At 38.7% G+C, this 10447-nt stretch overlaps 1 protein-coding gene and 1 pseudogene across 1 annotated transcript; both read right to left on the bottom strand.

Annotated features, from left to right (window-relative positions):
• Positions 1 to 849: 849 nt before the first annotated feature.
• LOC143587567 (large ribosomal subunit protein bL31c pseudogene) lies at positions 850 to 1317 on the bottom strand (annotated as a pseudogene).
• A 159-nt stretch (positions 1318 to 1476) lies between these two features.
• Positions 1477 to 8466, bottom strand: LOC143587559 (uncharacterized). Its single transcript, XM_077068819.1, has 6 exons — positions 8132 to 8466; positions 2683 to 6799; positions 2525 to 2590; positions 2351 to 2440; positions 2110 to 2286; positions 1477 to 1579 (listed from the first exon to the last, which is right to left on the bottom strand). Exons 1-6 carry the CDS (start codon positions 8464 to 8466, stop codon positions 1544 to 1546), a joined length of 4821 nt encoding a protein of 1606 aa, XP_076924934.1. The 3' UTR covers positions 1477 to 1543.
• Between the last annotated feature and the right edge of the window lie 1981 nt (positions 8467 to 10447).

The raw sequence follows: 10447 nt of genomic DNA on the forward strand, positions 1-10447 counted from the left end.
AGCCTTGTATGAGATCGTTTAGACTGGTCGAGCCTTAACAAGACATGTACATTTTTAAATTCCAACTATTTTGAACTTTTATGTATTAATTTCACAATACACTGTCAAGTTTGAATCGAGCTTAGGCTCGTTTAAGGTACTTCACACAAACCAGACCTGAGCTTAGGTTCGTTCAAGCCTTTTTCAACATATGATTGACAAATAATAAACTACCTGATCCAAGCTCGAACATGAAAAAACAACTCACGAGCCGCACTCAAACTTTTGTAAGTCAAAACGAGCTGAGATTAAGCATAGTCAGGCCCAAACTCGCCTCGTTTACACACGTACCACACCCATAGATAGAAAGAATAAAAAATAATAAAATGAGATACTGAGTTGAGTTGAGAATTACTCGGGTGTTGAATTGTCAATAATAGGCAGCAATAGGTGTTTTTTACCCGTATCTGAATACCGAAGCCACCCGAACCTTAAATGGTAAAAACATTTTTTTTTCAGTTTACATTTAAACTCGAAAACCAAACTAACCCGAACCTGGATAAACCGAACCCTACCAAGCGGAATTTAAATGTATCGGTTATCGGGTCACTTTCCCTAAAACAAAAACCCGAACAACCCGACCCAAAAGTCTGAAAAATGAGCCCAAAGAACACCCCTAGGACGAAATGAATATTGTGCTGAATAAAGGTCTCAGTTTCAGGCAGGAGTCTCGCCTCATGGCTAATTATGGGAAAACCAAAATGGTAGATTAACCAACAAATTCACAAATTACGCAAAAACATATAATCAAAGACCAATTAATTCATGAAATTAAACAACACCACACAGAAATAATTCATCAAATTATTTCTATTTCTTCTTGCCTTTACCGGGTGCTTTCCGTTTAGGCGGAATAATAATCTCACCTTTCAAGGTCGGAATCTGCATAAACTGATCCAACCCACCGAACTTCTTCCTGAACTTCTCTACCTGGTCAGCATCGATGAGGTTAGCCGACCGACTGCCTAGGTAGAACGGGTGGTTGCCCGACCACACATCCACCACGTACTCCTTTTTAGTGCCGCCGGTGGTCAGCACGTGCTCTCCGCTGCAGTACACCTTGGCGTCCTCGTAGAATTCCGGATGGATGTCCTTCTTCCGGCAACTGTACCGCGGCTGATTGGGGGATATGGATTTGACAACCTGGTGAAAGAAAAGAAAAGTAAAGGGTTAGTTTTGTAAATAAGGATAAGTAAAGGGTTTAGTTTAGACCTTTTGGATGGATGGCGGTGGAGGTGAGTTTCTATGGAGGAAGGAGTTGGATAGGGTTATTGCCATTTCTCTTCTCTGTGGGTGAGAGAGATAATGAAGAATGAAGAAGATAATGTAATTGTAATGGATGGGGGGTTGGTTACAACTTACAACCTTATAAACGAGGTAGCAGAAAGACGCTTTTACCCTCCACTTCTTTTTTTTTTTAATGGGTTTTTTAAATAGATATATACTGAACAAGCTTAATATGATTCTTGAAAAGATTAAATAAGGCTCAAGGCTGCTGATGCTGTTATCGTTCCTCTGAGTTGAATCTGTTCCAAGCTGCCTGTTGATGATAACATATCAAAATTTAATTAATATCAAAGTTACAAAAAATAAATAAATAAGAGAGAAAGAGAGAGGCAAAGAAAGGAGATAATTTAGGGGCGTGCACGGATTGGTTATTAGCCTAAACCGAAACTGAAACCGAGGGCACCGGTTAATCTATTTTATTAGTCAATTGGTTTTCGATTAATCGGTTCGGTTTATTTGGTTCATTTCTTGGTTTTTGGTTTGATTCAGTTAATTTCGGTTAATAACTAAAACTAAATTTTCGGTTAAAATTTTTGCTTAGAAATGCATGCATAAAGTGGAGGTATGAATTATAAAAACATGAAATACATGAAATGGAGTTTTAAAAGCTAGAAATATATGAAAATATGAATGGTTAGGTTCGGTTAATTTTGGTTAACGGAGGGTGAAAAAAAACCGACAACCTGTTTTCGGTTAATTTTGGTTTGGTTTCGTCGGGTTTCGGTTAACCATCCAGGAATTGCTCACCCCTAGGAGAAGATATTTGGTATATTATTTGCATACCTTTAGAAGATCAAAAACCTTTTCACATATATACTTCTGCTGAATGGTTGCACCCCTTTGTTGAAGCTTGTCGGGATGCACACACAGGGTCGCCTTTCGGTAAGCTTTCTTGACCGCACTAGTGGTTATGATATCGGTCAGTGACACTGGTTGCCAACCACTCTCAGCTCCAAGGATCTGGAATTGAAGTTATTAGTACAACCGAAATTGAAGCTTAGAAGATATAGAAGCTTAGACATACATATTGCAGAGTTGAAAGCAGTGCACTCAAGTTCCCTTCTTTCCCACTTGACCACCTTTTGATATCAGCATCAAGATTCTCCGCTAACCGCTGCAATTACAGTTAAATACCAAAATGTAAAGAACATAAAGATTGCATTAATAGGTATAAAAATTTGATTCGAAAGATGATTACATTTCTCTCTGCTTGTTCTCTAAGAGCAAGCAGATCGCGCTTCTCTTTTTCTGCAAGAGCTTTGGCCTGAAAAAGAGAACATTCAAGTACATGTTTAAGATATTAATGACTAAGATGTAGTTGAGTTATGGACAAGTGACGAGAAGGTAGAAACATACTGCACGCTCCATAATCCTGTTATCTTTTTCTAATTTTGCTTTGCTTCTCAAAGCTGACTCAGCATTTGTGGTTTGGTTAATCTCCTTAACTTGTACTTTTGGCTCAGACGTTTGCTTCTGAGAAACTGCTTTTTCTAAAGCCTGTTGTCTAGCCTCTGCAGTGGCTCTCTCTACTGCAGCTCGTTCTGCTTTAAGCTTGGCTTGTGCACTAGTTTTATCAGAAGAAGCCTTAGTGACCTTTTCTTGAGTTTCGGAAATTACTCTTTGTCTAACTTTAGCAAATGCACGCTCCCGAGCCTCACGAATTGCTCTATCTACAGCTAATTTTATTCTCTCTTGTTCTGTCTTGCTTGGCTCGGATTCTCTGCTTGCATTCTCAGGTTCTTGTTGTGTACCTGTTTCCGTTTTTGTTGTAGCTTCAGGTATTTCTTCGTGAGGTTGTTGGGGGTGGTTATCTTCTTTCCCAGCAGTCTCTTCTCTTTCTTTGTGTTCTTTAACTTCTATCTCCATACCAAGTACTGTGTCTGAAGATGATTCAGATTGTACATTGTTTTGTACAAAATCCACATCAGATATACCACAATTTGCATCGCATTCATCCTCATTGTCTTCTGTTTCATCTGAAGAAATGCTCTCAATCATCTCTTTTTCTAATGCTTCCGCGTCTTCCACTAGGAAGTCGTGACTTGAACTGCTGCTGTTGCTGTCATCATCAATCTCTTGACTTGATTCCACATTGTTGTCATTTTGGTCAACTTTGCTGGCCTTTTCTGTATCATCCACAATTTTGCTTGCACCAATCACACTCTCACTTGCTTCTGCATCATTATAATCACTTGATGGATTCTCATAAGTTTCTGGTGCCTGAATCTTATCCAAATTTTGCAATGTTTCTTCTGCCTTGTGATTTTCTTCCTCTTTGATTACATATTCCTCTTTTTGAGACAAATCATATGTTTCTATGCTACAATCGTTTTGTACAAAATCCGTGTCAGCTAAGCCACACTTTGCGAGATCATCAGAATTTGCATCGCACTCATCCTTGTCTTCTGTTTCATTTGAAGAAATGTGTTCGGTCTTCTCATTTTCCGTTGTCACGGTCTCTTCCACTTGGAACTCATGACCTGAACTGCTGCTCCTGCTGACATCATCAATCTGTTGACTTGGTTCCACATTGCTGTCGTTTTGGTCAACTTTGCAGGCCTCTTCTGTGACATTTACAATTTGGCTTGTCCCAATCGCAGTCGTACTTTCTTCTGCATCATCAAAATCGATTGATGATTTCTCATAAGTTTCTGGTACAGAAATCTTATCCAACTTTTCCCATGTTTCTTCTGCCTTGTCATTTTCTTTCTCTTTTCTCTCATAATCCTCTTCTTGAGACAAATCATTGGTTTCAATGCTACAATCATAAGTTTCTGCATGTTCAATCATTTCCACCTCACAAACATCATACAATCTCTCCTCTTCCTCTTCCTCTTCCTCTTCCTCTTCCTCTTTCACTTCTTTCTCATCTTCAACTTGATTCGTTATACTTCCCACTTGTTCATCATGTTCTTGTTCAAGATTCTCTTGCTTCTTAGTTTCAGATAACCCAAATGATTCTTCACTAAATTTCTTCTCATGACCAGTTTCATCAGACTTCACAGGTATTTCTTTGTCATCTTCCACCTTTTGATGCACGGTTAAGTTGTTAGATTCAGTATCTCCTAGTTTCTTTTCACAGCTTTCAACGTCAGGTTTCTCAACGCCCTGTGGACCTTCATATGTATTATTTTCAATCGATTCAGATTCTGTTTTGCCAACAACGTCTTTAGAATTGCAAACTACCTTGTTTTCTTTTAGTTCAACAGGAGACCTTTTAAGTATCTCAGAGTTCTTACCTAACTCTGGAATTTTTCCATGTAGTTCATTTGTAGCCTTTTTAGCACCAAAAAGTTTCTCACCATCCATAAAGTCTGAGAAAAATGCCATACTTTCATGCTTATGATCTCTTTCTTTCATTTTGTCTTTAGCTTTAACTTTCAAGTCATCTTTGAAACTTCTACTTGAAAATCCTGTCCTTCCGACTGATTCTTTTGCAATCCGTATACTTTTCTGAGCCTTTTCTATAGCTTTTCTTAAAGCAGCTGCAGAGATAGCTGCTGCAGAATTGACATCAAGCTCTTCATCAAAGCAATTAGGAGATTCTCCATATGTAGCTGTAGTTCTCTTCTGATAATCTTTATGACTATCTAAGTTAGTTGCTGACGCTAATTTAGGGGGGTGTGACCTCAGATCAGCCTGAAATTTCTTAAAATTTCTATCATCGGATGTGGATTCATCTTGACTGTATGCACTTCTAGAATCAACAGTGCTTTGTGAAGTTTGTTTTTCAGGAAAATTCCCCTTGCTGGAGTTCTCACTGGGATGGATATTATTTGTTTTATGTGATTTTTGGCTCTCAGTTACCTTATTTGGTTGAGAAGCTGCAGGTGGTGATGATACTTTGGAGGGATGCAATTTGAGATCAGCCTCAAAAGTCTCCAAATTTCTAGATTCGACAGCACTTTGTGAAGTCTGTTTCTCATGAAAACCCCCTTTGCTGGAGTTCACATTGGGATGAATATTATATGTTACAAATGATTTCTGGCTTTTGGTTTCCTTCTCTGGTTCAGAAGCTGCAGTGGATGATGATACTTTGGTGGGATCTGGTTCGAGGTCAGACTCAGTCTTGAAAATTCTATCACTTGATAGAGATTCATCTTGTTTTTCAGGAAAATCTCGCTTGTTGGAGTTCACACTGGGGTGAATGATATTTGTTACATGCGATTTTTGGCTCTCGGTTTCCTTATTTGGTTCAGAAGCTGCAGTGGATGATGTTACTTTGGAGGTATGTGATTTGAGATCAGCCTCAAGAGTCTTGAAAATGTTGTCACCTGATAAAGATACATCTTGATATCTACTTGTAAATTCAATAGCACTTTGTGAAGTCCGTTTCTCATGAAAATCCTCCTTGCTGGTGGTACTCACATTAGGATGAATATTATCAGTTACAACAGGATTTTGGTTTCCGGTTTCCTTCTTTGGTTGAGAAGCTGCGGGTGGTGATGATACTTTGGAAGGATGTGATATGAGATCAACCTCAAAAGTCTTGAAAATTCCATCACCGGGTAAAGATTCATCTTGACCGTATCTACTTCCAGATTCCACAGCACTTTGTGAAGTTTGCTTCTCATGAACATCCCCCTTGCTGGAGTTCACACTGAGATGAATATTACTTGTAATATATGGGTTTTGGTTCTCAGTTTCTATATTTGGCTGAGAAGCTGCAAGCAATGATGGTTTATTATGGCTCTTGGTTTCCTTATTTGGTTGTGACACTGCAGACGATGACGATGACGATGATTTTTGGCTCTTGGTTTCCTTATTTGGTTGAGACACTGCAGGCGGTGATGATGATTTTTGGCGCTCGGTTGCCTTATTTGGTTGAGACACTGCAGGCAATGTTGCTGATTTTTGGCTCTCGGTTTCTCTATTTGGTTGAGATACTGCAAGCAATGGTGATGATTTTTGGCTCTCGGTTTCTTTATTTGGTTGAGACGCTACATGTGATGATGATGATTTTCTGCTCTCGGTTTCCTTATTTGGTCGAGACGCTGCAGGCAATGATGATGATTTTTGGCTCTCAGTTTCCTTATTTGGTTTAGACGCTGCAGGCAATAATGATGCATTGGAGGGATGTGTTTGAAGATCAGTCTCAAAAGTCTTGGCCATTCTCTCACCTGATAAAGATTCATCTTGATGTCTACTTCTAGGATCAACAGTCCTTTGTGAAGCTTGTTTTTCAGTAAACTCCCCCTCACCAGAGTTTAAACTGGGACGAATGTTATCAGTTGCAAATGAGTTATGGTTTTTGGTTTCCTTCTTTGGTTGAGAAGCTGACTGGTTCATGAAACAAGTAAATCCAGATACAGCAGGCAACTGTGTGACCCGTGTTGTCCCATCTAACCCATTTTTATTCCTTTGGCTGATCTTGTTATATGCCATACGAAACTGCTGCAAGGCATCCAAGGGTTGATTAGACAAATCACCCAAATCTTGAGAGCTCTGGCTTGCTGATGAGGGAGCACATGCCCTGCAAACGATATCATTTACAGAAAAAAGTTAAAACAACTGGAGTTCAGTGGCAAAACTGTTATAAGAAAGAGTAAGACTACATTTAATGATTAAATCTCTGTACCTATAGAAATTACTTGTTTAAAATCATGTCATTTACCACGCTGAATGATGTTGTAAGCTTAAAAAAAGAAGATATTCCTAATTTAAACCCTAAGATATTTAAAAAATTATTGAAAATGTTCATGCTAGGGAACAACTAGTAACTAAGAAGCGTTAGAACAGAGTATGTGTCCATGTGTAACTAATCAAGATTCTTGCTTAGGTAGTTCAATTACACAGTTAAGCTAACGACTTTGGTTATGAAAGTTCAGGACTTGTTAGCATTCTCGTCCCTACACTTTGAATGTTTGCCAGAACAGTCCTTTATGTTTTAGCTACTGTTTATTGTCGTAACATGCCTAGCCGTACATTACTATAGGAAAGGTTGTCCAGCTCAAATAGAACAGATATTGCATATTCATACACTCATGAACAAAGTAATTTTACAAATGTACAATAAAGAAATGCTACAACGAGCAAGTGCAAGCACGCAAATGTTCATGCATCAATCACTAACGCAAAAAGTTACTATTCCTATCAAATTCTCACCTACATTGCCAAATCATAAATATGATATCATCATGCAAAAACACTCCAAAGAAGCATGCTCACTTTTTTTTTCCAAAAACTCATATAATCTAGAGAAAAAGTAGAAACTACCTAAATGGCTAAAATAGGAATATGTCAGCAGAATCTCAAGGCTGATCATCATCAACAAGAACAAAAATAGAAACAATCCTATGTCTCAAATCATGTTCCAAATACAAATGCATCATCCAAAGAAGAAAAAGGACTCGTCTTTTTATCGAATCTTAAAGAAGCTATGAACTACAAAGACGTGTTTTTCTTCTGGTTTCTGAGCAGACAGCAAGTTGGATTGGAGGCTACTCTGGATAGTGTAAAAGCATTTAATCAGGTACACCCAAATATAACATTTCCTACCCTATAACTGAACCGTTAAACTACGTCTTAAACAAACACCCAATCTTCCCTGACCCAAAACCTGTTCTACCCGATCCGAACTACCCAAATTGTATGACTTGCTAGATGCTCGGGGAACGAGTCTGCTCGAAAATGTGGCCTAACATTTATGGAAATGCGTGCGTGTAAAGTACTTAATGAGTCCAACTCTAGTGAGCACAAGACTGGAGTAGTGGAGTTAGGGTTTAGATCTAAAAGAACCACATTACTGTAATTGGAAGAACCAAAACAATAAATTGAAATAGTAAACAATTAATTAATTAATTACCTAGCGTTATCACGAGCAACCAGTTGTTCATAACTAATAGCAATATCCTGATCACGAAATCCACCGAAAATCATACCGTAATCCGGCTTCCTACTCCAGATTTCCGAATCCAAACCGACACACGATTCTTCCAAACTCGACACGTCAAGCACCGGAATCGAAGAAGACTCACCTTCACCGGTACTGAATATCTCACGGTACTCTTCAACTCTAACCGCCGGAGCTCCGTCGTACTTCGGCCGGCGTCGGCCGGATAAGACGCCGTCGTAAGCGTTCTTACCGGTAAAGCTGTTAACATTTGAAAGCTTCCTTCTGTGAGTAGGTCGAGAGTCCATTATTGTTAGGTTACTTGATTTACGTTATCTGTTAAATGTTAATATTATTATTGTTAGGTTTGGTGTTTAAAAGTGATGGTGTTTTGTTTGTTTGTTTGCAGAAGGAATTGTGCAGAGACAGGACAAAGTGAGGTGGGAGAGAAGGTGCAATTCAATGTCAAGGGTATATATGTAATTTTGGAGATTGTACATGATGAAGATCAAATCTAATGTGATCAACTTTTTGTGATTGGAATGTAACTTGTTGGAAGTGGGATCCCTTTGGTCATTTTTTTAAAGTATGGGTGTGTAGGAAAGAAAGAAAGAAATCTATTGATAATTATTGGAATCTTTTAAATCTCTACTTGTATTTATATGTGGACTATGTCAATTATTTTGAGTTAGTCATTGCGAGATTGTAAGTTTAAATTCTTAGTTTATCTGGGTTTTTGTCTCATTATGTGTTATGCTAGAGAGTTTAGCCTTTGCGACGGCACAACGGCTATCAAGTGGCAATTGGCAGTATGGTTTTCCAAGCGAACGCCCAAGCCAAACTCTAAATCTAGTGTCGACCGGTTAAGACAGTATAATCTGGTCAGAGTGGAGCAACGGGCTCTCTAAAATTGAAAAGTGCGGTGGCCCGTACACGAGAAAGTTATCGTTCCGAAAAAAAAGTTATTGGATTTTTTAAAGCTAATAGATTATTTGATTAATGGTTTTAAGTAGTAATCACATGTTTTCTATAAAAAAAACAAACAAACAAACATAAAAGAGAGTATATAGAAAACTAGAAAAATAAAAACTAAAAAGGCATGGTAATTATTTTGGTGTTCTCAACAATATCTCTTAAATCGATTTTTTTCGAGTGTTTAGTTTCTCTCGAATGCGATCTAATGTCTTATTTGTTAGATATGAGCAAACCACTAACCGTCACACATTTTCTCTCGAATGAACCAATATTCGCCCATGTCTCTCATTCCTTCACAACAGTATACTTTTGTTGTGTTTTCAAGTAAAAAAGAAAAACAGGAAAGAGTTCCAATACTGGTTCAAAACGGAGTTGTGTTTGTTTGAATAAGGAACGTAAACAAAAGAAAGTGGAACAAACAAGTTTTATTTTGGAGTACACAAGTCCATAAACAAGTTTTTGTGATACTACAACACGCATGTATGTGTTCCGGATTGTCTTGGTATTCTTGATTATAACCGTGCAACAGCACGTTTACACACAAACACACACATATATATATGAGTTAAGTGTCATTTTGGTATCTGTGGTTTGACCAACTATGCAACTTTAGTACCTATACTTTATTTTATGCAAATGACTACCTTAGTTTCAAAAAACTTGAATTTTTAGTACTTTTTTTTAACTCCGTCTATTTTATCAGTTAAGTCAAGTGTACTTTGGTAATTTTGTAATTTTCTTAACTTTTTTCTTTTCTTTTAAATGCCGGCGACATTCACCCCCACTGGAAGTCCACTAGCGGAAACTACTTCAGTTCGTCGGCGAACGTACCAGGTTTGCCGAAAATGTTCGTGAATTCCATTGTCGTTGTCGCTTCCTACTGAACTATCATATGCCTAATCCGTCGCTGCTCGTTCTTCTCCACCGTTGTCGGATACTTTGGCGGAACCCTAGCCGCCATCATCATCGTCATCGCCACCAATTGAACCAGTAGCAGCAGCGGCGACAAACCTGGTATCCGACACAGTATCCAACAATGGTGGAGAAGAACGACCATGGGGGGTTCAATTGACAGTATCCGACAATGGTATCCGACAGTATCCGACACAGTATCTGACAATTGAACCACCAAATTGACGCTGCCATTGCTGCTAGTTCAATTGGTGGCGATGACAATGACGATGGCGATGACTATAGCGCCCAGGGTTCCGCCACAGTATCCAACAACGGTGGAGAAGAACGAGCAGCGACGGATTAGGCCTATGATGGTTCAGTACGAAGCGACAACGATGATGGAGTTCACGAACATTTCCG

This window comes from Bidens hawaiensis, unplaced genomic scaffold (assembly GCF_021521415.1).
Source record: "Bidens hawaiensis isolate Kalapana, Puna unplaced genomic scaffold, B.hawaiensis_p1.1 tig00035563_1, whole genome shotgun sequence".
Classification (NCBI taxonomy): Eukaryota; Viridiplantae; Streptophyta; class Magnoliopsida; order Asterales; family Asteraceae; genus Bidens; species Bidens hawaiensis.